Source organism: Ylistrum balloti, unplaced genomic scaffold (assembly GCF_031769215.1).
Source record: "Ylistrum balloti isolate Yb309-2 unplaced genomic scaffold, AGI_CSIRO_Ybal_v1 Utg369876, whole genome shotgun sequence".
In the NCBI taxonomy this organism is placed as follows: domain Eukaryota; kingdom Metazoa; phylum Mollusca; class Bivalvia; order Pectinida; family Pectinidae; genus Ylistrum; species Ylistrum balloti.
In genome coordinates this window covers 1,930,737-1,958,410 of record NW_026782016.1, presented here as the reverse complement: position 1 = coordinate 1,958,410, position 27,674 = coordinate 1,930,737, and the positions used below count along the sequence as shown (strand labels likewise).

At 36.4% G+C, this 27,674-nt stretch overlaps 1 protein-coding gene across 1 annotated transcript; it reads right to left on the bottom strand.

Moving 5' to 3' along the window:
• Positions 1–2,177: 2,177 nt before the first annotated feature.
• Positions 2,178–27,674, bottom strand: LOC132546173 (WD repeat-containing protein 17-like). Its single transcript, XM_060209882.1, has 25 exons — positions 27,558–27,674; positions 23,934–24,348; positions 22,662–22,913; positions 21,670–21,977; positions 20,659–20,772; positions 20,125–20,271; positions 18,812–18,894; positions 18,065–18,151; positions 16,480–16,568; positions 15,571–15,646; positions 15,046–15,248; positions 13,834–13,983; positions 13,080–13,216; positions 11,406–11,531; positions 10,874–11,026; positions 9,199–9,263; positions 8,464–8,688; positions 7,935–8,034; positions 7,595–7,731; positions 6,654–6,765; positions 5,993–6,134; positions 5,512–5,614; positions 3,444–3,647; positions 2,882–3,065; positions 2,178–2,297 (listed from the first exon to the last, which is right to left on the bottom strand). Exons 1-25 carry the CDS (start codon positions 27,672–27,674, stop codon positions 2,178–2,180), a joined length of 3,849 nt encoding a protein of 1,282 aa, XP_060065865.1.

Sequence of the window (27,674 nt, the reverse complement as noted above, 5' to 3'; positions counted from 1 at the left end):
GAGCACAACTGAAAATAATTGCATGAATTTTTAGAATGACTCGATAAAATGCTGTGTAAAGGACATTTTTATCCTGTGTTGAGCAATGGATTTGATGAAAATGAATAAGAGAGCTAAAGGGTTGTGTGAAAGTTGTGAATTTTCTTTTTTAAAGTAAAATGATGGGGACTAGTTTACACAGAAATCAATTTTGTCTTAAACAATCCTGTTGGAACTTTTTAAACAAACCGTGATAAACGTACATGTGGCATATCTCCTTAATAGATAACAGGATTAAATATTCAATGCCATATTAGACCTTCAGTAAATAAATTAAATATTGCCATATACACTCATGTAATGAAAAGAAAAAAATGGATTATAATTAGGAATTACTGAGATCATCTATACGAATCACAGCCAGTATACAAAACATGTCTAGCTGTTTCAGGAATGTTACATGAACCGATTTAAAGGAAAAAAACATAAACTTGACCATGAATCCTTAAACACTTAAAAACCAGTTTTCTTAAGTGTACTGAATATTCTGATAAAACCTTGTCTAGTTAAAAAAGCAACAGAACATTGAGGGTAAAGGATGGACATTTGGGTAATTTGGCAGTTCTACATACATTTCCTGGTCGAGGTAATAAAGCATTCACAGCGAGAACTTATCAGGACAATATTAAAATGATAAACAGATATAGCAACTTTGATCTTTACATGAAAGTAAAAATAAATATACCCTGTAATAAGAAACAGTATTTATACTAAAATGACATTAGCTAGGACATCAAATCAATTTGTTCAAAAGACATGCTCATCTCTGCCACTGAAGGCTAATTCTCATTATTTGTCAGTACCTGACAACAACCTTTATCTTGTCTCGTATGTTTGTCACCTGTACATGTTAATACAGGCCTTACAAGTCTTCATAAGGATCAAATCTGTCCTTATTTCATTAACGAACAGTCAATCTAATGAATGAAAATGGACACGTCATGATGAACTCTGCCACTGGGGTATTCTACACCGCAGAACGCATTTATGTATTAGAATGCTAGGTCTGTTTTTATTTCTTGTGGTCTACATTGTTAGATGAATAATAAACCAAGTTGGTTTGTATTAACATATGCAAATCCATCATCCATGATGTATGCCTTGATTCCATTTAAGATATAAATAAACTCAACTGTACCCACCACTGAACAAAGTCTCAATGTACAAATACTTGGTGATAATACTGAACTCTGTCATTTGGTGTACGAAGTATCATTGCACAAATACTTGGTGATAATACTGAACTATTTCATTTGGTGTAAATTGTGCACCATACGAAATATCATTGCACAAAGACTTGGTATGACCTTGAACTCTAATAGTAGGTGTAAAGTGTACACGATACAATGTACCATTGCACAAACACTTGGTATGACCTTGAACTCTGTCAGTGGGTATAAAGTGTACACCATATGAAGTATCAATGCATGAGTACTTTGAGTTGAACTTGAACTCTGTCACTGGCTGTAAAATGTACATCATACGAAGCATCATTGTACAAATACTTGGTATGACCTTGAACTCTGTCACTGGCTGTAAAATGTACACCATACAAAGTATCAATGCATGAATACTTTGAGTTGACCTTGAATTCTGTCACTGGCTGTAAAATGTACACCATACAAAGTATCAATGCATGAATACTTTTTGTTGACCTTGAATTCTGTCACTGGCTGTAAAATGTACACCATACAAAGTATCAATGCATGAATACTTTTTGTTGACCTTGAACTCTGTCACTGGCTGTAAAATGTACACCTTACAAAGTATCAATGCATGAATACTTTGAGTTGACCATGAATTCTGTCACTGGCTGTAAAATGTACACCATACAAAGTATCAATGCATGAATACTTTTTGTTGACCTTGAACTCTGTCACTGGCTGTAAAATGTACACCATACAAAGTATCAATGCATGAATACTTTTTGTTGACCTTGAACTCTGTCACTGGCTGTAAAATGTACACCATACAAAGTATCAATACATGAAATGAAAACTTGTGATAATACAGATGAATGCAAATCTCATTTTTAGAACTTTTGAATAAATAATAAGAAAAATATAATCAGGGTTACATACAACCCAGTCTATACAGATATCTGTGAACATAACAAGATTTTTGACACATCCATTTCGTCAGAAAGGATTTATCCTCAGAGCTGAGCCAAGGGGTGTAAATGGGTTGACCTTAGCCCACATGAGGGCCTCATTAGGAGACACTGCTGACTTCCCATCTTCCAGAAAGTAAGCAAGACCCTGAAACATAATGTCAGGCATTTTACTATATCATGTAACATGTTGACATTGATTTTTGTTTATTTTTAACAACCTAGATATCTCTTCAGTTTGTAATGTTTACAAATTCACATAACCATTATAATTTTAAATTGTTTGAATTTGAAATGCTCTGTGCCATAATTGACGATGTTTTGAAACTTTGAACATTTAGTGTTTCACCTAAGGGCTTTAAACTTCCAAAACACAGTGTAAGTTTATGTTGCCTTACACAAAAATAACAGTTCTTAACCAAAGCTGGTGAGAAAATGTTGCATTATGCATTAATTTTAAGTATGTTATTGATATTCTATAATTTCATTTATTTGTCTCGAAAATCTACTATATTTCTACAATGACCTTGAGAATACCAGTACTGTACTGCCTTTGATACATTTTTGTGAAAAACATTTGACCTTGAGAATACCAGTGATTTTTGACCTTTGGTACATAATTGTAAATGACCTTTGTCCATTAGAATACTAATGCTGTTTGACCTTTGGTACATGTTTAAAATAGATATTTGACTTTTAGAACATCTGTGTTGTTTGACCTTTGATACATACCAGAGTTCGTTGTCCTGAAATACAGGAGACATGAATGTCGGAATGAGTTGGTAGATTAGAGCTGGCCATACAGTCAGGACCGAGACTACGGAGTTCCTCATCCACTCCAGCTCGTTCTATCAGTCTCTGATAAATTGCGATTACTTCAGGGGACAGGGTTGCTGCTTTCAAATCAAAGTTACTTCTGAAACAAGAAATTATTTGAGCTGAGATGAAAAATGGTTGAAAAGAAAAAAGACTTTAACTTGGATTTTCTATTCCTTTCAATGAGAAATTTTAAAATTTGCTTTACACTAAATTTCTGATGTAAGTGCTTATGTCAGGCAATGGTTAAAACTTTTCTCTCTGTTTTAGAGTGAATAATTGTCTTTTTTTGCTTTTGAAAATGATCAAATAATAAGAATATTAGTTACTCTGCTCAATATTTTTTCAGTTGAAACATCTTAAAAAATTGTTCTTGAAAACAAATTTGAAATGCTGATCTAGAACTAGAAATGTTTGAGATTCTCAGGTATATACAACTTGAAGCGGTTTTATTAGGGGATGTCTGATGTAGACTTACCTGCTGTCTCTATATTTCTCCACACTTCTCCAGGCCGTAAGCTCATCGTTGATGCTTGTGTCATTAATGGATAGATGGAGATCAGTCTTCTGTAAAATATTTCTTGCATGTGCTAGCAGGTACCCGACTAAGGAATTATAACCATTTTTTATAGCCATCAGGGCTCCTATATAAGCTGACAGGCACAACAGCTCAAATTTAAGCCTACAACATAGGAATGTAACATTTCAAAGTTAGTCAGTATCATAGCAATAATTCAAAGTTAATCTGTATCATAGCAACACCCCAAATTTAGTCTGTATCATAGCAACACCCCAAATTTAGTCTGTATCATAGCAAACACCCCAAAGTTAATCTGTATCATAGCAACACCCCAAATTTAGTCTGTATCATAGCAAACACCCCAAATTAAGTCTGTATCATAGCAAACACCCCAAAGTTAATCTGTATCATAGCAACACCCCAAATTTAGTCTGTATCATAGCAAACACCCCAAATTAAGTCTGTATCATAGCAAACACCCCAAAGTTAGTCTGTATCATAGCAACACCTCATAAAAACACCTCAAAATCTGTTTGTATCATAGCAACAACCCAAGTTTAGTCTGTATCATAGCAACATCCCAAATTTAGTCTGTATCATAGCAACACCCCAAATTTAGTCTGTATCATAGCAAACACCCCAAATTTAGTTTGCATCATAGCAACACCCAAATTTAGTCTGTATTATAGCAAACACCCCATAGTTAGTTTGTATCATAGCAACACCTCAAGTTTAGTCCATATCATAGCAACACCCCATAGTTAGTTTGTATCATAGCAACACCCCAAGTTTAGTCTGTATCATAGCAACATCCCATAGTTAGTCTGTATCATAGCAATAACTAGAATTTGTCTGAATAATAGTATCACCTCCACATCCTATAATATATAGACTCCACTTAAAATAGACACTGAAGTAACAACAAGTGTTTACTGATCAGAATCTAATAATTCTCAAGTACAACACAGACCAGCACATTACATCAAAACAACAGAGCACCACAAGCTCTGTAACAGACCTCCTACAATTAAAACCTAAATTGTCAACACTTCAGAGGAGATAACTATGTAAATGAGTCCTTCTCCTATACATGTATGTAACTATAGTACACTAACACTTTGTCATAGACCTTTTTACTACTCTTTTATATACCATTGACCAAAAGCCCAGATAAATACACTTATTTGCCTTTAGACACATCTCTACAATAAAAAACACACAGTATACCGTAATACAATGGAATGCCTTTCCAATAGCAGCAATACAATGTACAACACAAGAGGACTTCAAGGCACTTAACTGCTACAGAGTACTGTAAGTCCTTACAACCAGGGAAAAACCTAGTGAATTCTGCTGTATACTTATCATCTGTTCACATGATAAAAAACTAAAGAAATTACATGATAAAATGTCTGTGGAGACATGAATGCCCCCGCCCCCGCCCCCCCCCCCCCCCCCCCCCCCCAACTAAAGAAATTATATAAAGAAATAATTTGGGACGCGACGGGACGGGACGGGGGGCATAAAAAGGAGAAATACCTGCATGCTACAACAAGCACATAATGACAGATTTCCCATCTTTATGTCACATGACACTGTCAAAAGACTTCTTGACAGCTCAGTGTTGATGACTTTTGTGTATGATGTGTGATTAAACAGCAATTTCAAATTTCCATTCTCAACTTATCTGTATTATGTACAAAGTAATAAAATAAAGGACTTATGCCATAAACACTCAAAAGAGAATTACTTCCCCTTAAAGTTTAGATTATATATATCTCACTGACTAACATAACTACATACCTGGTACATAACATCACAAAAGCTTTGGCCAAGTCCCACCATCAGTATATACAAACTTTAACTTACTGACCAAGTCATCCACTGCAACAGTGTCTTGGCTGTAAGTTTTATGGTACAAACACTATCTTATCCAAATCAAATTCTGGGATTGTAACCTAGAGGACAACATCAGTTCTGTATGGGATCTGTGAGTTTATGGTTATTTTTATAAATATGTACTTACGTTTCTGCTTTATGTTGCTGGAGCTTGTCGGAGCGGATACAGCCCAATAACTGTAACATAGGGAAGATGCTGTCCACTGACCACCTTGGCTTGGACATCTGACCTGTCAGGGGGCAGAAATGATGTTTAAATGTATATTATCATACAATCTTTTAGTATGAAGCTTGTTTGAACACTTAAAACACGTTGGTTTTGCAAAATGGAAAATGTTTACTATGTTTAATAGTTTTGAATGAATCTATTCAACAGTTAAGAGTAATTCTTTTTAAAGGAAATAAATCTCTTTAAACACTGTCTTGACGAGAAGAGCTTAACATTATCATACATGTATGATAATTACAGACAGATATAAGCTATTAGATAGGACAGGTTTGAAAGCCATATCTATCAACTGAAATAAAAAAAAAATTTAGTATCTGTCCATGTTACTTGATTTCAATTTAAAGTGAAAGTATCAGTAGTTGGGTTGGAAATAACTGACCTTTGACCTCTTGTAGGCCGATCTCTAACCCCAGCTCTGGAGTAGTGGATAGTAGGTAGAACTTCACACATTGGAATACGTCAAGCTTGAGCTTTAGAGTCTCTGCCTGATGTGTGCACTCCTCAAGGGACGGTAGACCTGCCTATAAAATGTAAGCAGATCAAACTGCAGTAAAACCCTGGCCTTAAACCAAATCATTATGAATAAGATGATTTTTGTGATATCAAACTAAATCAAAATGTTTGTCTCTTTCTCTTCATTTATCCAGGTATGTATTTTAAACAAACTTCTCTGCTTACAAGCATGCATGTCCTGCTCCTTCTAAGTCCACATCCTCTTAAGTCCTACCCCCTAAATTTCTCTTCTCTTACTTTATCCTTGTTGCCCTCATCCGCCCATGCCATGCCATCCTACTACCAGCCTGCATAATTTCTGCCCTCATTCACACAGGCCACATCTTACCATCTTTCCAAATCCCCCATCCTCCCCAATCTTCATCTTCCTTTGCCCTCTTCCTCCTAAATTCTCATCCTCCCCTGTCTTCACTCTCCCAGCCCTCTTCCCTGTTGATTATCTCCCCTTGTTGTCATCTTCCCCACAAAATGAAGGCTATCTGACCTTGACATATTTCTGCTGTCTATCTCTATTTGAATTATATTACCCTGGAGTGAAGCAGATTGATCTCATCCATACTGGCAGCACATCTAGCACAGCACTTGGCAAGAAGTAGATCTGGGTCTGGCAGAAGCTTGAGTATATCCACAGCTAAATCCCTGTCAAATTTAAGAAATCCCACTTGTATTACAAACATTGTTGTGACTGCTAATGCAGAGATCAAGATGTACTTATTCTACAAGATATATACAAGGAATGAAACAAATCCTTATCTCCCTAACAATAATTCTTACATTACTGCAGCATAAACACTAAATTTCTCGCTTCTACATTGTATTCACATCACCATGACAACCTACCCTTGACAAAATTATCTATTTTACCATGACTACATACCCTTCACACAATTATTTATCTTACCATGATAATCAGCCATTTACACTGATAGTTACACCATTATGACAACCTGCTATTTACATGAATGTTTACATCACCTTGACAACCAACCATTTACACAGATATTCACAGCAGCCTGACAACTTACCATTTAAACAACTATGACAACATGATTGTAACCTACTATTTATACAGATAACTAAATCATCATGACAACCTACCATTTACATAGATGTTCACATCAGCCTGACAACCTACCATTTACATAGATGTTCACATCAGCCTGACAACCTACCATTTAAATAGATGTTCACATCAGCCTGACAACCTACCATTTACATAGATGTTCACATCAGCCTGACAACCTACTATTTAAATAGATGTTCACATCAGCCTGACAACCTACCATTTACATAGATGTTCACATCAGCCTGACAACCTACCATTTACATAGATGTTCACATCAGCCTGACAACCTACCATTTAAATAGATGTTCACATCAGCCTGACAACCTACCATTTACATAGATGTTCACATCAGCCTGACAACCTACCATTTAAATAGATGTTCACATCAGCCTGACAACCTACCATTTACACAGATGTTCACATCGTCGTGACAGGTATTCTATAGCTAAGTTGGTCTGTTTAGGTGTGTTACCCAAGACAGTTCCTATGGAAACAGCAAGCTCAAGTTCATGACCTTGAATTAACCGCCAAACAGCGCTCTGAAAGATCACATAATAAGCATGTTTAGTACAACTTCTCCAGTTCATTTGCCTTCAATAAATATTACAAGAATATATATCAACTGTATACACTAATGCACAGTCAAAAGTAAAAACAAAATTAAATATGAAATATAAAACACAGATTTATTAATGATACAATTAGATGATTTATAAATATATGAAGGAAAAGATAAGCTCACCTCACAATCATTGACAGCTAAGTGACAGCATGCTGCCAGTTCGGTGAAACCATTGTTGAAATACCAGTCAGCTAAATGCTGGGCACTGTGATTCAGTAATCTAAAATAAAATGAAATGAATACAAAGTTACTGAGAATTTCTTTAGAATATCATTCTCTTTGTTTTGTCTTGACCTCATAGTATGGATTTTTTGTGTACTTAAAATGTTCCACAACATTATCCCAACCTTGACATGTTTGTGTTTTGTCAGTGTTCCAAAACATTGTCCTGACCTTGACATTTTTGTGTACTGGCAGTTTTCCATAATATCTTGGCATTGACCTTGACATTTTTGTGCATGTTCTGTGTTCCACAATGTTGTCTGACCTTGACATTTTTGTGCTGGTGCAGTGTTCAACAAAGTTGTCTGACCTTGACATTTTTGTGCTGGTGCAGTGTTCCACAATGTTGTTCTGGCATTGATTTTTACATGTACTTTCAACAGAAAGGGCTGTGTAAGCAAAAACATAAAACAGGCAATAGACTTACTGTAAATGTGTAGCACTGGGTTCTGTGGTACTGTTACACTTTGTCACTGAACTGATGGGGGCTGGATTTGGCTGTAGACCATCACAGGCCACCTGGGAGGCAAGCAAGGCATCAGTAGCCTGGCCATGAGATGTGAAGTAGTGGACAAGTGTCTCTATGTCTCCTGTAGCCATGCTGTAAGGTATAACTTCTTTCTTGTCATCCTTCAGCAGGTAAGCTGTATATCTGATAACAATAAATTCACAATTATTTACTATCTCAATATACTTGTAATATAGGTCTGCCAAAGACATTCTGTGGATCTATAAATTATATCTCATACACTTGACACTTGTGATGTAAGGAAATCCTTTTCTATTTATAGTCATTATGACCTTGATCTTTGACCTTTCACTGTGAAGTTCAATATCCAGAACATCCAGTAAGAAACCTGGTAGTTAAGTCGAGTTCATGAATTCAGGTTATTATAAAGGAGCCAATTTTCTAGTCATGGTGAGTGACCATGACCTTTGACCTTACAGTATGAAAAGTAAACTAGAAATTGCATTTCAGTCAGGAAGACTGGTATTTCTCAAAGGTCCAACAAATCTCAAACTTTGTAACTATTTATAATTTTGATAATATTATTTTGATGATAATTTTTAAAAAAAAATAGTGATGAAAAAGAAATGTTGACACACAATGTGTCTACACTATTACTAATTAAGGTATGAAAATAATGAATGGCAGACTTACCTTTTGGCTAGAGAGTGCCAGTATTCTATAGAAACACCTGGTGCTACTGACAAAGCTTTCTGCCACTGTAACAATACATAAGAGATCTTCATCACAAAACAGAAACAGTCCATAGTCCTTCCCTAATAAAGGTTGTCTATCTACCTAACTGTAGTGTCTATAGTCCCTCACAGGTAGGGGTTGTCTATTTCCCTTACTGTACTGCCCATAGTCCCTCAAAGGTAGAGGTTGTCTATTTACCTAACTGTAGTGTCTATAGTCCCTCACAGGTAGGGGTTGTCTATTTACCTAACTGTAGTGTCTATAGTCCCTCACAGGTAGAGGTTGTCTATTTACCTAACTGTAGTGTCCATAGTCCCTCACAGGTAGGGGTTGTCTATTTACCTAACTGTAGTGTCCATAGTCCTTCAAAGTAGGGGCTGTCTATTTACATAACTGTTGTGTCTATAGTCCCTCACCAGTAGGGATTGTCTATTTACCTAACTGTAGTGTCTATAGTCCCTCACAGGTAGGGGTTGTCTATTTCCCTTACTGTACTGCCCATAGTCCCTCAAAGGTAGAGGTTGTCTATTGACCTAACTGTACTGCCCATAGTCCCTCACAGGTAGGGATTGTCTATTTACCTAACTATAGTGTCCATAGTCCCTCACAGGTAGGGATTGTCTATTTACCTAACAGTACTGCCCATTGTCCCTCAAAGGTAGGGGTAGTCTATTTACCTAACTGTAGTGTCCATAGTCCCTCACAGGTAGGGATTGTCTATTTACCTAACTGTAGTGTCTATAGTCCCTCACAGGTAGGGATTGTCTATTTACCTAACTGTAGTGTCCATAGTCCCTCACAGGTAGGGATTGTCTATTTACCTAACTGTAGTGTCCATAGTCCCTCACAGGTAGGGGATGTCTATTTACCTAACTGTAGTGTCCATAGTCCCTCACAGGTAGGGATTATCTATTTACCTAACTGTATTTTACATACAAGAATATTAAAGATATTGAGGCAAGAAATACACTCTTGCAGAGTTCATGGATAATGAAGGAATTTTTCTATAGACTATTACAGTAAAAGTTTCATATATCAAAATGCACAATCCATTTTCACCTTCCAAATATGTCATATCCATTAAATCTAGAATCCACAAGAAATAAAGTATTTTGCTGATTGCCTCAGATTATTTTTGTCAGTGGTTGTTTTGATTCAAGAAGCAACATTCCTATGGGGAGCCTAAATATATACATTGTAATCTGGTATGTTCCTTACATAGTTTTATAATAAATGATATCTGAGGTTGATCCATGCTTTACTATCACATGTAATTTGCACTACCCAAAAAAGAGAGAGATGTACCTGCAAAAATATACCCATGTGTACTATGAAAAAAACCCAATACCTAGGTCCAACCAAAACAGAAACAAGACACTCGAAAATCTAGATATAACAAAGACTGAAAAACAAGGCAACATGACTGAAAACCTAAGTCTTTCCAGAATCTTAAACTAGACCCGCCCCACCTCCAAACCCTACTCTAAGTCAGAGCTGGTATGGAACTGAAGACCCTGTAATACAGGGACAGACAGAGTCTCAAGCCTCACCTGATATGATACAGAGACAACCTCACACTTCAGCTACACGTAAGTACTTAAAAAAAGAATTGTGTCCTGAACTTATCAGTTACCTCCCCTAGTTCCACCATGAGTTCACAGTAACGTTGTACATTGCCAACTCGTATATGGGCTTGAGCTGCTTTGCGGAGTTTTTCCTCTTTTATTGATGACCCCAAAGATCCAGACTTAGACATTTTCACCATTTCCAACTCCTGTGCTTCTGCCTGCCAAAAAATAAAATAATGTGATCATTTTGCATAATATTATTGCATATGATTTATTGCTCTATCACAATGTCAAAAGAACTATAAGAATTTTCTGTCCTAATCCAAACTGGTATCAATTTTATTTGTCCAAGTGATGTTTATCGACAGCTGAGGTTTAATTATACAATCAGGTAGTAGTGCTTCATTGTACCTAGCTACAGATACAATTTTATTATCTTAGGCTTTATGGTTCTTAAGATGAAGTCGAAACAACAGACAGATGTCAATAGGCACCTGAGTTTCTGGGTTAGTAATCATTTAGATTGTTTGATTGGTGGATTTAGGTCCAGCTTCTGGAATGGCGTTGTTATTCACAACATTTTACAGAAACTCTCACCATTTTGAATTTCAGAAGATGTTTTCTGTGCATGATGCCTTGGTTGTAATGTTGAGAAAGGAAGGTTTCATCTTGGCCTTTCACTACTGACACCAGTTCCCAAAGGTTGTTGGTACCACGGGGCTGCTGTAAACAGAAAAAGACCAAACTGAGCTGTAGAACAAGGTGAAGGCCATCACAGACTAGCAGCCACACTTAACATGTTTGTGATTGGTGGAAATAAAAATGTACTTCATGATTTACAAATTGTACTGGCAATTTCTGCTTCAGTTGAAAAACAAACAAAAATTAAAAGCATTTGGGTTGAACTAGCTAAATTAGGACACGATTTGATTTCAAAAGGTATATCTTTGCAGCACTATTTCTAAAATTTGAAAAAATTTGAAATATTAAATTAAAATTCATTTTAAAACATAGAATTCACAATTCCATGCATTCAGGATATCATAATGTTGTTCTTTCATAAGTCAACATTAGTGATAAGAAACAAAAAATCCCTATAGATATTTGGTTAGAGAGTGGATCTGTATAAAAAGGTTACATCAAGAGTAAAAACATACCAGACTTCAACAGAAGTGCATGTGTTGTCTGTATGGTTACCAAAAGACATTATAGATAAATGTGAGTTTTTGATTTAATTTCCTTTTGAAGCAACATAAATTTCACTTCATCTACAGCCTCAAATCAGACTTTGTCTGGTACCCAAGAGTAATTATTCTAGAAATAAGGTTTTTTTTCTTTTTTTTTTTTCATTTTTTTCTTTTTTTTTTTTCTTTTCTTTTTTGAAATTATCAAATACAATTTTCGACCATATTGCATTTTCACTTGGCTCAAAAAATTCTTAACAACTTTGTTAAGGAAATACAACTTGAAACTTGACTGAATTGAGAACTGAATTCTTGTAAAGTCTGTGACATTGACTTTCAAGCCTTGATTGCTGTCCCAATCTAACACTTTTACTGAAGGAATTCTGAAAGGAGTTAAACTTTAATCAGTCAAAGGGAACTCGCGTCATTTTTAAAAAAGCAATTCTCCTGTAAGAAGTTTAAGTTTCATTGCCTTTTGATATGAAAGTTGTTGTAAATAATGTAATTCACAGTTACTGTCAAAGTACATTGATTTTCTGATCATGAAAAGCAATTGCACAAAATCTTAATTGTGAAGAATGGGTTAAATGAACCAAAGGTCACTCAAGTTTCCCATAAATTCTACTTATTGAAAGTGACCTGGAACTTTGGCCTTCAAGTCTGAAAAGTTATCAAAAACAAGCACTTTCATAAAGGAAGCTCTGTATCAAGTCTGAATTTTATGGGTCATTAGAAACACCTTGACCTTTGACCTTTTAACCTGAAACCTATCTAAATCTAACGTTTATTGGAACGGGGCTCTGTAATAAGCCACAGTTTGATTGATCGTTTAAAATACAACTTACTGCATAAAACTCAGATCTCTCTTTAAAGTATCTCGACCTTTGACATTAAGACTTTAAAATACAATCTGGAGCAAGCATGTTCAGAAAGGAAGTCCTGTATGTTTTTGAATGACTTAAAGAAACATGTTTTGTTCAAGGAATTAACATTGTGTTCACTGCTTTACTGATGACACAAATATCTCACAAAACTGGTATCAATAAATCTGCCACATACCAATCCTGTCAATAAAACACAAACTTACACAGAAAAACTTTGAAAAAAGTTGAAGTTTTTTGTCAGCCATATTGGCCTTGTTGTTAGGTTGTTCTAGTTCAAGTTTGATATCCTTAGAAACACGTCCTGCCAGCAAAGGAGGATTACCAACGTCCATAGCAGCTTCTGGGGACAATATATATACATCCGATGTAGAAATATTGCATTGCAAAATACCATTTCCAAAACATGGTTATCATAATTTTCAAGTCAACATAATAAAAACATTAATAATTAATTATGTGGTTTATTGATGTATAAACGGTGGAAGTTTAGATACTGTAAATATTGTTTTTTTGGTGATTCAAAATTTCGTGGTTTTACCAAATACTTTTTACAAGAGGTTTTTTTTTTTTACTGAAGTTATGAAATGGATAATTATTTTCTTAATTGATTTCATGTTTGAGGATCTTTTTTTCATGAATTAACACCATTCTGGAAATAGCAAAAAAAATGAAGCCCTCCAGTATAACAACCTTTACAGTACCTTGGCATGAATGTAGATATAGGATAAGTAATGACGTGTGTGTTCCATATAAATCAGTTCATAGACATTTTAGAACACACTTCATACCAAACTTCAAATAAAAAGTGAACAGAAGGGCCATAATTCTGTCTTCGGGCAAAAACATTTTTTCTGCATGTGTCTCTCAGATTCTTTTAAGTTTTATTATTAGAAAATGACAAGATTCGCACTGAGCTTGAATGACATTTATGTTTTATATTTCAGTGACTACACTTACCGACTGTACCAATAATATCTGACCAGGGCTTTCCTGCTATGATGTTGATTTCTATGGGTTGTATCAGTGAGTTAAGTGACCACAATCGTAGCGTTGAATCCCTTGAGCTGGACGCTAATAGGAATGGTCGCCTAGGGTGACATGTTAACCCTGAAAAATAAATTTTTTGTACAACTCATGCAGAACCATCACATTAAAGCTGACATTATAGGAGCAATAACGTTAACAATAGGAAAACAATTCATATGGAATGTTTCGCGATATTTAAGGTAAAACTGTACATTTTTGAAAGGATACACAATGGCTTTTAAACATTTGAAATGTGCATAGACTTCAGAGTAGTTGTCTTGTTTCAAAATAATGTAGTTATTTCAAGCTCTTTGATATAGTCTCACAAAATGCTATGTGTTCTGAACACATTCATTGAAAAACCATATTTCCTTTTCTTTACACACGCAGTTTTACATAGATAACTAGTTACAATATTACTTCAGGGTGTTTGTGATATCGCCAAAACTACTAAGTAAGCTGGTCCCCCTATACTGGCTTTAACACAATGAGCGCTATATTTAATGTTAAGGTAAATAGATCGTGTACAGATTTCTCAACAACAAACAAGGACAGCATATTATCACCTGTATTAAAGGTGGGGTGAGGGAAATATTAGGCTTTCTGCTAAAAATATCAGATAAATTTCAAAACTAGAGACTAGAGAGTGTTCACCTTATAGAGGATATACTGGTAATATATAAATGTAAAAATCACAACAGACTGTGTTCTATGAAACAAAATCATGTTGATATGTATATATATGTGTAGACGGAGTCATGTAAATTAGTCGTAGTTCTTACCTGAAAAATGTGAAAAGAAATTGATAGAAATGGAATTCAAACATAGTATATTCTAAAAACTTCAAAACCTTTCATTTATATAAGCTTAAGTAAAATACCAATACTACAAGCTCATGACTTATTGAAAGAAACATGTTGGAAAAATAGAAAAATAAAATTTCAGCATAATTGACCCCTATAACACTGAAATAGATAAAGACTTTCAAAGAATTACTTCCCTATCATCCAAGCTGAAGAAAGAAACCTGACACTGACCTCTATTTGTTACCTTGAACTTAGAACTAAACTTAACAAAAATATTTTAAGCCTGTGACATAAAATAAATAGACATATATGGAACATTAAAAAATGCAGCATTCACCATAGACATCCGCTCCATGGTCCAGTATAGTCTCCACGCAGGCGCCGTCCCTTACATCCCACACACGAATCTTACTGTCCCATGACCCTGATATCAACATGTACGGTATCTCTGAGTTCCACAGAAGGCCTCTGACTGGTGCCTCATGGCCCTTCAGTACCATAATGCAAGTGTCCTGGGTGTAATCCCAAATTCGGATCGTTCTGGAACACAACGGTCATCATGATATTGAAACAAAGATTCCATTTTGATAGGACATCTGAAATGTCTGTAAATATTTAGTGACTAAGATCATTTTTAGCGGAAAGATTATGAAAGCTGTGTGATCCCTTCTAGATCAGAAAATCTCGGTCATGTGATATTAAGTTGGTCAGTACATAAAATTGAGGTCATATGATAATACCTATGTAATTTTCCAGTAAATAAGATCTAGGTCATGTGACACCATGTAGGTCAGTACATAAAATCTAGCTCATATGATACTATGTAGATCAGTAGATAAAATCTAGGTCAAATGATACATACGAGTCATCTGATCCACTACACAGGATACCTTCTCTCAGGGGAGACCACTTCACATGGAAAACTTTTGATGTATGTCCTAAAATAAAACATTAACAACACTTTAAGACAGTCACAATTGATATGTAGTTTATTATCATATTTTCCCCTGACAAATAGAACACGATATTAAGCAGGCTTCACTGTATCTACATATCATCAGTTATCAACAACATCTTTAAAAAAATATCCATGTTTTAAATACACTTTATAGTATAATTTATGTCCACCTATATGTATATAATTGTTTGTTGAAAGAGAAAACCTGCAAAGTTTTAGCAGCTTTTTATTAGTCTGAAAACTCCTGTCATACTTAAAGTATTACATTTGGCTGACAAGACCTATCAATGCTATAACAGCAGCACTGGTGGTGAGAACAATTATTAGAACTTCAAACAATTCTGAATATATTAGCTGTTACTGATTTAAACTCATTGGCATCTAAGGACCATGGCAGCCATTTTGAATTTCAGACAAGCCCAAAAACTAACATACTTAACACACCCACTAATTTCCAATTCAACAGTACCTATGGATCTTGAGAGAAGAATTTTATTTTTTTTTCATGACGGCATCCAAAGTGGCCTTGTTGGAGTTGGGACCAATGCAAAATAACAACACATGGTCAGGACATTCTCAAACTTATTTCAGACAATCTTGAGCTGAATCCTAGTGGTCAAAGTTTTGAGAAAGTGTGGGAAAACTATATTTGTACAATCATGATACAAAACAGCTGCCATTGGTGTGCCATATCAAAGGCCAAAAAATAACAAAGTATGTTATTCAAGATGGCGGAGGGTGTACAATGAACAACAAAGATAATATCTATTGGTTACCCTGATTCTTTGGGTCAGATGACCAAAAATCACATACCTTTAAATGTTTTTAAGGCCTGCTCAGTGGAAGACACAATATAAAATACCCGTACACACATGTCTTCACAGCCAGTAGCTAACATGTCTCTGTAAACGAATAAACAGGTTAAAAGTACAATAGACAGAAGTTTGAGTTGTCAGAAATTACTAATATTTCAGTCAGAGGTAGAATGATATGGATATGTGATGAATCAGAAATTAACAGAACCACAACAAAGTGGGACATCCCCTTATATTTGGTAACTATTTTCATATGCACATTTACAGAAACAACATAACTGATTTGATATGCAAGCATAATACAATTTATTGTTTACTTGTGTAGTGTCCATTAAAGAAACAAAAAAGAAAAAGCGAGGGGATGGCTGATAGGGACAGAAGAAAGGGAAAGCAGGTGGATGGTGGACAGGGAGAGACAAGGAAAGGGAAAGCAGGTAGATGGTTGATAGAAAGAAAGGAGAGGATAAGCTGGGGGATGGTTGATAGGGAGAAAGGAGAGGGAAAGCTGGGGGATGGTTGATAGGGAGAGACAAGGAAAGGGAAAGCTGGGGGATGGTTGATAGGGAGAGACAAGGAAAGGGAAAGCTGGGGGATGGTTGATAGGGAGAGACAAGGAAAGGGAAAGCTGGGGGATGGTTGACAGGGAGAGACAAGGAAAGGGAAAGCAGGTTATAGAAAGAAAGGAGAGGATAAGCTGGGGGAAGGATGGTTGATAGGGAAAGATGGTTGATAGGAATGGGAAAGCGAGGGGATGGCTGATAGGGACAGAAGAAAGGGAAAGCAGGTGGATGGTGGACAGGGAAAGACAAGGAAAAAGAAAGCAGGTAGATGGTTGATAGAATGAAAGGAGAGGATAAGCTGGGGGATGGTTCATAGGAGGGAGAAGGAAAGGGAAAGCAGGTAGATGGTTGATAGGGAGAGAAAAGAAAAGGGAAAGCTTGGGAATGGTTGATAGGAAGAGTCGAGGAAAGAGAAAGCTGGGGGATGGTTGATAATAAGAAAGGAGAGGGAAAGCTGGGGGATGGTTAATAGGAGGGAGAAGGAATGGGAAAGCGAGGGGATGGCTGATAGGGACAGAAGAAAGGGAAAGCAGGTGGATGGTGGACAGGGAGAGACAAGGAAAGGGAAAGCAGGTAGATGGTTGATAGAAAGAAAGGAGAGGATAAGCTGGGGGATGGTTCATAGGAGGGAGAAGGAAAGGAAAAGCAGGGGGATGGTTGATAGGGCGAGACAAGGAAAGGGAAAGCAGGTGACGGTTGATAGGAAGAGACAAGGAAAGGAAAAGCAGGTAGATGGTTGATAGGGCAAGATGAGGAAAGGGAAAGCTGGTGACGGTTGATAGGGCGAGACAAGGAAAGGGAAAGCAGGAGGATAGTTGACAGGGAAAGACGAGGAATGGGAAAGATGGGGGATGGTTTGAGGAGAGGAATTCTGCAGATAGGGTTGAAGATTGAGAAAGAATGAAATGAGAAGGAATGACAAATAGAGTGGCACAGGAAAAGGAAAGAGAAATTAAGACAAAGACAATTGATGGATCGGATGAAAAAAGAATTGGAGAAACATTGAAAGAGATGTAACCTTACTTGTTAGTAGGAGACCAATCACAGCCATATACTGGTCCAGGGTGTTTGTATCTCTGTAGGACATCCCCACTGATAAGTCGTATTATGCTGTACAAAACAAAAATGCATAATAATAAAAACACACAAAATATCATCCTGATCTATGACAGATAACATATTTCTATGGTATTTCAGAATCATCCTTTTTCAAATGCTAGTTATGGGGCTTTCAAACACAGAACACTCACAGTTGTAATACATCAGCATACAGCAGACAGGTCAGACCTATTCTCTCAACCTAGTTAGCGATACGATTGCTTCATATACCTAAAATTTCAATTTTCCTTCTGGGTAGTTCTCATTCATTACTGAAGCTTTGAATGGAGGAAAAAGAGTTCTCAACTCAGAAATTGGTTTTTATTAGCAGATACTCTGTCTAAAAAATTGAGCTAAACACAATATCTTAACATTGATGTGCTCAGGATCGCTGATCTCAATTATAATGAAAAGCACTAGTAAGAATAACAGAAGCTTGCAAGATGTTTTCCAGGGTGTGGTGGCTGTCATCAATGAAGCAGAAAACTCTTGTCCTTCCAGAACACCTGGTCTTACTCTTTTGAGTCTGCATGTAAATTTTTCCTTTGTTCATATTTTGCCCTAGTTTTATTGAATCTGAGTTTAGATTATGTTGACTTTTTCTTATTTTTCCTTATGAATTAGAGATAATGATCTTGTTGTCTTGTGTCTTGTTATAAAGGACTCTCTCACCAATAGCCATCAGCACCAACAGAAGCAATTCTCTTGGAATCTTTTTGACACCAGGCCACTGAGTACACAGCTCCTTTAGTGTGCTGTAAAAACAACAGAATGAAACATCAGTACTTATTATTTTACCAGTTATAGATACTGCTGATACTGGAAACATAAGACATATATCTAAGTTTTTATATTTCTCTATCAAAATCCTGGACAATTATAAAAAAAACTCTCCCATACAGAACTTCTCTTGTGTTATATATCTAGTATATGTATTTCTCCACTAAAATCCATCTGCATCAGGTGTTAGGGATAGCTGCTAAATCAAATTTTATATCATCATGTGTCATATTTAGGTATATATATATAAACTGTAGCTTAACACTTGAAAAGAGCGTGATCTATTAGCTGTCTTACCTAACAAATGAATGTCTGTGAAGTGTCTTATCTAAACAAACTGACCACTGTGGAGTGTCTTACCTAAACAAACTGACCTTTGTGGAGTGTCTTACCTCAACAAAATTAACTCTGTAGATTGTCTTACCTAAAAATAAACTGACCTCTGAGGAGTGTCATACCGAAACAAACTGACCTCTGCAGAGTGTCTTACCTAAACAAACTGACCTCTGCAGAGTGTCTTACCTAAACAAACTGACCTCTGCAGAGTGTCTTACCTAAACAAACTGACCTCTGTGGAGTGTCTTCATTTACTATACAGCCAAGCTCTGGGAAGTATTTTAATAAAATGACTTATGAAACAAAACTGACCTCTGTGAAGCATCTTGTTCCACAAAGTGACCTCTTGCAGGAAGTGCCTAATCTTTAATACTGAACTCTGTGAAGTGTCTTACCTTTAATATTGACCTCTGTGAAGTATCTTACCTTTTATACTGACCTCTGTGAAGTATCTTACCTTTTATACTGACCTCTGTGAAATGTCTTACCTTTAATACTGACCTCTGTGAAGTGTCTTACCTTTAATACTGACCTCTGTGAAGTATCTTACCTTTTATACCGACCTCTGTGAAATGTCTTACCTTTAAAACTGACCTCTGGACAATGTCTTACCTAAACAAACTAACCACTGGGCAATATCTTACCTAACAACTTGACCAGTACTTGAAAGTGTTTCACCTAACAAACAAACCTCTATGAAGTGTCTTACCTACTAATGTATATCTGTGTAGTGTCTTGCTTAAACTTATCTCTGTAATGTGGCTTTCCTGATAAAATGCCCTTTGCAAATTGTCTTACCACAAGAAACTGAGCTCAATGAAGTGTCTTGCTTTACATACTGACTACTGTTAAGTGTGTAACAAATTTACCTCTGAGAAACGTTTGATGACTTTGCTCTTGTGAATGTCCCAAATAAACATGCCATTTTTGGAAGTGCTGGCTACGATACAGTGGAGGTCTGCTGGGGCCCAAGACAGGGAGTATATCACACCCTCGTTACCTGGGGAAATATACACCTACAAAACAACAAAGGGAGACAATTATCAGGTGAAATGTCTATCTACATACAGTGGAGGTCTGCTGGGGCCCAAGACAGGGAGTATATCACACCCTCGTTACCTGGGGAAATATACACCTACAAAACAACAAAGGGAGACAATTATCAGGTGAAATGTCTATCTACAACTGACTCTCCAAATAGGGGTGGATTTATCAAGTCCACCAGATATATATATAAAATTTGGGTCAGAACTGAGGCTTTTCCAAAGGTAAAATATTTATTATCCTAAATGGATGTTCCATAGGTAAACTTTGTGTATCAAACATAGGCAGAAGGCAAAAAAGTCCACATGTAAATATACACATAATTTAAGACTGGAAACATTTCTCCACATAATACTTACAGTGGTTAGGGTGTTCACATTCCAAACCTTAATACTCCCATCAAAACTAGCAGTAGCCAAATGGTCAGGATTGTCAGGTTGGAATTTACAGTCAAAGATGGTCTCAATATGGCCCTGTGTAACAAATACATTTAGACAGGTATTCTCAATATGTCCCTGTGTAACAGATAACATTAGACAGGCATTCTCAATATGTCCCAGTGTAACAGATAACATTAGACAGGTATTCTCAATATGTCCCTGTGTAACAAATACATTTAGACAGGTATTCTCAATATGTCCCAGTGTAACAGATAACATTAGACAGGTATTCTCAATATGGCCCTGTGTAACAAATACATTTAGACAGGTATTCTCAATATGTCTCTGTGTAACAGATAACATTAGACAGGTATTCTCAATATGGCCCTGTGTAACAGATAACATTAGACAGGTATTCTCAATATGTCTCTGTGTAACAGATAACATTAGACAGGTATTCTCAATATGTCCCAGTGTAACAGATAACATTAGACAGGTATTCTCAATATGTCCCTGTGTAACAGATAACATTAGACAGGTATTCTCAATATGTCCCTGTGTAACAGATAACATTAGACAGGTATTCTCAATATGTCCCTGTGTAACAGATAACATTAGACAGGTATTCTCAATATGTCCCTGTGTAACAGATAACATTAGACAGGCATTCTCAATATGTCCCAGTGTAACAGATAACATTAGACAGGTATTCTCAATATGGCCCTGTGTAACAAATACATTTAGACAGGTATTCTCAATATGTCCCAGTGTAACAGATAACATTAGACAGGTATTCTTAATATGGCCCTGTGTAACAAATACATTTAGACAGGTATTCTCAATATGGCCCTGTGTAACAGATAACATTAGACAGGTATTCATAATGTGTTCATGTGTTACAGATGAACTCAAACTGGTAGTTTATCTAATTCTCATACACGACCAACCAACATCATGTAAAGGACAATTGAACAGGTCAATTTAACTCACTTCATCCCTTAGAAATATCCATTTGCTTTGTCCAATGTCATAAAGTCCGACCCCTCCATCTAGAAATGTACAAAGGATCTTTGCTGGTGGAAGAGCAAAATGGGGATTTTTGATGGATGATGGAGGCTGGGCTTGGGTTGAGGAGGATGGATTAGATGAAATACCGCACAGTTCTGAACTGAGTTCACTGCTGGTAACAGTGGAGCAGACTGCCTGTAAAGCATGTATACCAGTCTGCTTGAGTCTGATCGTTTCCAATGGCGATGACCTGGATACACTCCATACTCTAAGAACTCCTGTTTTAGCATCTAGTTTAACAAAAAAAAAACACTGAGAAAATGACGGTCTTAAAACACAATAAAAGTGTTCTAAGTTGGAAGAAAGATACAATATATATTGAACGATATGGAAGATTTTGATATAAAAATAATTCTATGTCCTATTCTTTCTGAAAATACCAACGAAAGCTTGCTTACTGGTGCACCAATCCATTCCCTTTAATAAAAGACAGCTTGCCTCCAAACTAACCTAACAATCTCTGCATGCCAATGAAACCAGCAAATGCAAATCTCTGAATTCATTAATTTTTGATATTATCCTTTCCAATCAGAGACAATTTATCTCTTTTTATTCTAACCTTTCTGTCCAATGAAAGTTTATCTCTTAATAATCTAATCCCTTCTGCCTGGTGAAATATTATCTATTAATATTCTAATCCCTTCTGCCTGGTGAAATATTATCTCTTAATATTCTAACCCTTTCTGTCCAATGAAAGTTTATCTCTTAATAATCTAATCCCTTCTGTCCAATGAAAGTTTACTTCTTAATATGCTTATCTCTTCTGCCTGGTGAAATATTACCTATTAATATTCTAATCCCTTCTGCCTGGTGATAGTTGTTACCTCTTAAAGATTCTCTCTTTATATTCATATTTCTTCTGTAAAATGACAGTTTACTACCCGAGACCGAAAATATTTCCATGAAAAACTTACCCCCTGTTACAAACATTCCTGGTGCACTGTCTATCCATGAAAGTGAGGACACTTGGGAAGCCACACTTGGCATAATGAAACGAATGATGATGTTGAGTGAGTTAGAGTCAATAAGACGAATGGTGCCAAATGTGTTGGCAATGATGAGGTAATCAGTGGACAAGGGATCCCACTCCAGCGCTGTCACAGGGTCCTCCTCTTCCGAATCAGAGTTTTCATCTGGGGCACAAACATGCTTGTAACTCTTTCCTCCTAAAAAAACAATTGTGCCTTAATTTTTTAATCTCCATGCGAGTCATGCGAGATCCCTTTTTTGGATGGTCTGGTAGCTCATTTGTAACGCACCCTCACTTGCATGAATATTGGTAAAGCATCTTAAGATGCTTCCATCCATGAAAAGCATTTGATTCTACCATATCTGGGTGGTGAGAAGAAGATTTTGGAACTCCAAGTCAATCTGACCCTTATAGGCCCCGCCCATCAGCCCCTGGGGGCAGATAGGATCAATATGGGCATACCATAAAACTGTCATCCTTTGCTCATAATCCTAACCAAGTTTGAAGTGTTTCCAATGGAAATTTGATAAATTATGCTAAAAAAATCTAGTTTTTCATTATAAACCAAAGTAAACTTTAACCCCTCCCCCTCCTCAAAAATGTTCACTAGTTTACAGATGCACGATGCCGGAGGTGATAGCAATAGGTCACCACGAGACTTTGTCTCAGATAACCTAAAAATAGACACATTGTATCTTAAAAATGAAATTAGTGAAATATTTAATCCATTTCACGATCTCCTTGAAAGATACCGTACATTCTTTTCGGTTTTAGAATTTTGTAAGACTTAAAACATCAGATGAAAATAACCTTTAAATGCAACTTTTATCATCTAAGTCTGCTGCATACTGTCCTTTGTTTTACAGTCATTTAAACATAACTGCTTTTATCTTATATTTCAAAGACAACACAAATTTCCATATGAACTGACAAATTTTCTCATACAATTAGTCGAAGCACAATTGGTTTACAGATTTTGTTATATATACTTGTTTCTCATTCTTCAATTTAGTCATATATAAAGATGGCTTTAAAAACTGTACCATGGCATTCATGCCATTATAAATGCCGGACGGCTTTGGTAAAAATACATGCCTAAATGTGCGGTAAATTTATATACTACTGAAACATATTTCCGGTGAATTTTACCATAATTTATAAGGTTTTATAAAGTAACATGTTTTTATGTGATGGACCTATTTGCAAAAAAACTTACCAATGTGGCAGATGGAGAGGGTGCCATTTCTGTGACCCAATACTATTTTACTAGTATTCCTTGGATGCCACCGGAAGATGAACACATCAGAAGAGAACCCTGTCACTTCCCTAATAGTCATTAATTTAGTTGCTGGGTTCTGGTAATGCCATTTAAAGAACTGTCCTCGTCTGGATGTAAATGTTACTGCCTCGTTTCCATGGAAACACCAGCCTATTCCTATTGGTATGTCTTTGGTATTTTCCAGTTGGGCTAGAATCTTCTGTTGGTCACAGTCCCACACAATGACCCTGTGGTCCGCACTACAGCTGGCCAATATATCTTTATTTGATGGATTGAAGGCGATGGCTGTGATTGTTTTCTTGTGTTCGGACATGATTGACACCAACTTGAATTCCTGGAATTTTTTGTCCAGCTGAAATTAGATTGTATCTAGTCAACCACTATTGCATCATTTCCATCCTAAATTGAGCTTAAAACCAGAGGGGTGGTGTCACTTAAAGCAGGGATGTGGGCTTATCACAGGACAACAGTAGAGCTCTTGTTGTCATGACTACTGAATATCAAATACATGTGGGTGGGCTTAGTACCAGGTATAGACTAATTGATTTCTAAAGCACTTCATTCTCAGTTTGAGGGTAACATTTGTTACACAGTATCAGCCCTTGGTGGCAACAAACTGATCACAAAAATAAGCAAGCAACAGATTCTATATAGATAAAGGTTAGATATTCTATAGGATCAATGGAGCTTGGAGATTATTTTCATTAATTATTCACCCCTAAAACGAAAATACAAGTAATTGGTAAATTAAGGTCTATCATCCCTGTTTCTTTTGTACGCTATGATAAAGATCTAGTACTTCTCCAGAGATAGTCAAAATTCAAGTTCTGTCAGCCAGTTTGCCTTTCTGATTAATTTCAAAATCAAAAGGGCACAACTAGGAACCAAGGGGACCTACCAATGAAATTTGAGAAAAATCTATCCAGTCCTTCTCAAGAAGTAGACTCCCATAGTCAAAATCCAAGATGCTAAATTGCAGAATTTTTTTTTTTTTCCAATCAGTCCCAAAATTGAAACAACATAATTAGGGACCGAAAAAGAGAAACCTACTTGTCAAAGTTGATCAAGATCTATCCAGTCATTTTCAAGAAATAGTGATAACAAACTTTCATTTTCAAAGTCCGAGATGGCCAACTCATAACCTCCGAGATGGTCACATTGCAGCCATTTTGTTCTTCTGATCAGTCCAAAAATTCAAAAAGGCACAACTAAGCACTAATTGGAAGTAAAATAGAAAAATAAAAAACAAATAAAATTTTTTAAAAATCCATACAGTCCACTTCAAGAAATAGCAAATTTCAAAATTCCAAAAGTCAGAATAAAATTTTAAAAGATATAAGAAGAAAAAAATAATTAATTAAGATAAAAGCAACATTACTACAAAACTTTCTTTTACTCAAATCATTTTTAATTAAAGTAAAGAAGTCCACTACCGGTGAACATTGCTATTGTAATTTCACTGAGTTAATTACAAAAATATATTCAGATACACCAACCAAGTTCATCAGATCTGAAGGTGCATGACCTCATCAAAGAAGCTATAGAAGATTATATGAGCTAATTAAAAGCAGGAGCTGAAATTGATCTGTCTGCTGAGGACAATCAGGGGACTGATTTACAGATACTTTTACCACTTGTTTCAGACTTTCATCATTAAGAGGTATGATTAAAAGCTATACACTATGACCAGCCTGGCAGAAGAATGCAATTGAAGATCAAACATGAAGTTTTATAACCTCTGTGTTTGTTCTAATGAACAGACCAGGATTGACCGTATTCTCAGCAAGAGGCCCAAGGGCTTTAATGGTCATCTGATTATATATTGCCATGTTGAACTTTTGACAAAGCTAAAAAATAATGACACATTGTTGGCTTACATGCCTAAACATACCCATGAATTTTCAGCTGAACAACATCAGCAACATAAAAAGTTCAAATATGTCGGGCGGCTGACAAGTGTTTTTCAAGATCATGGTCATGTCAGCCATATTGCATTTCAAACTGACCCGAAATATATAAACACTTGAATAGGAACATCTCAAGATCATTTCAGGCAAGTTTGACCTCAATCCCACAGATGAGAAGTTTACAATGTAAAAAGTATAAGCATGGCAGATTGCTGACAAGGCTGCATGACATACAATGGCTATAGGTCAACCTGAACCTTAACATTAGATGAACTAACCATACTATTAACATCACATGCCTGTAAGTTCTACCACAGTGTAAAGTTGTTTTACAACTTTCCATCATCGTAAATTAAAATCAGCCATAATCAGTAAACACATTGCATACAACAGCGGACAATATGTGTGTAAAAACAAGGAATAGCTAGGTAAATAAGAAGTATGTATATAGACAAACACAGTCAGTGTCCCCATAAAATACCTTGTAGACATACACAGGCAGTGTCCCCATAAAATACCTTGTAGACAAACACAGTCAGTGTCCCCATAAAATACCTTGTAGACAAACACAGTCAGTGTCCCCATAAAATACATTGCAGACATACACAGGCAGTGTCCCCATAAAATACCCTGTAGACATAGACAGTCAGGCCCAAAGAAAATACCCTGTAGACATAGACAGTCAGTGTCCCAACAAAATACCCTGTAGACAAACACAGTCAGTGTCCCCATAAAATACATTGTAGACATACACAGGCAGTGTCCCCATAAAATACCCTGTAGACATAGACAGTCAGGCCCAAAGAAAATACCCTGTAGACATAGTCAGTCAGTGTCCCAACAAAATACCCTGTAGACAAACACAGTCAGTGTCCCCATAAAATACATTGTAGACATACACAGGCAGTGTCCCCATAAAATACCCTGTAGACATAGACAGTCAGGCCCAAAGAAAATACCCTGTAGACATAGACAGTCAGTGTCCCAACAAAATACCCTGTAGACATACACAGTCAGTGTCCCCACAAAATACCCTGTAGACATACAGTCAGTGTCCCTACAAAATACCCTGTAGACATAGACAGTCAGTGTCCCCACAAAATACCCAGCACACCACGATTGTCAGTGTCCATACAAAATACCATGTAGACATACAGTCAGTGTCCCCACAAAATACCCTGTAGACATAGATTGTCAGTGTCCCTACAAAATACCCTGTAGACATAAACAGTCAGTGTCCCCACAAAATACCCAGCATACACAGATTGTCAGTGTCCATACAAATTACCCTGTAGACATAGACAGTCAGTGTCCATACAAAATACCATGTAGACATAAATTGTCAGCATCCCCACAAAATGCCCTGTAGACATACACAGTCAGTGCCCCCACAAAATACCCTGTAGACATAGTCAGTTTCCCCAAAAAATACCCTGTAGATGTAGACAGTCAGTCTCCCCACAAAATACCCTGTAGACATAGACAGTCAGTGTCCCCACAAAATACCCTGTAGACATAGACAGTTAGCATCCCCACAAAATACCCTGTAGACATGCAAAGTCAGTGTCCCCACAAAATACCATGTAGACATAAATTGTCAGCATTCCCACAAAATACCCAGCATACAAAGATTGTCAGTGTCTCCAATTGTTACCTGATAAATATAAATAGCCATTGTTGCACAATAAACAAAGCGGTCTCCACTTGCTGCAACAACATCATTGTTCCAGGGCTGACAGCCGGCTGGGACTAGGCCCACTTGCTTCACCAT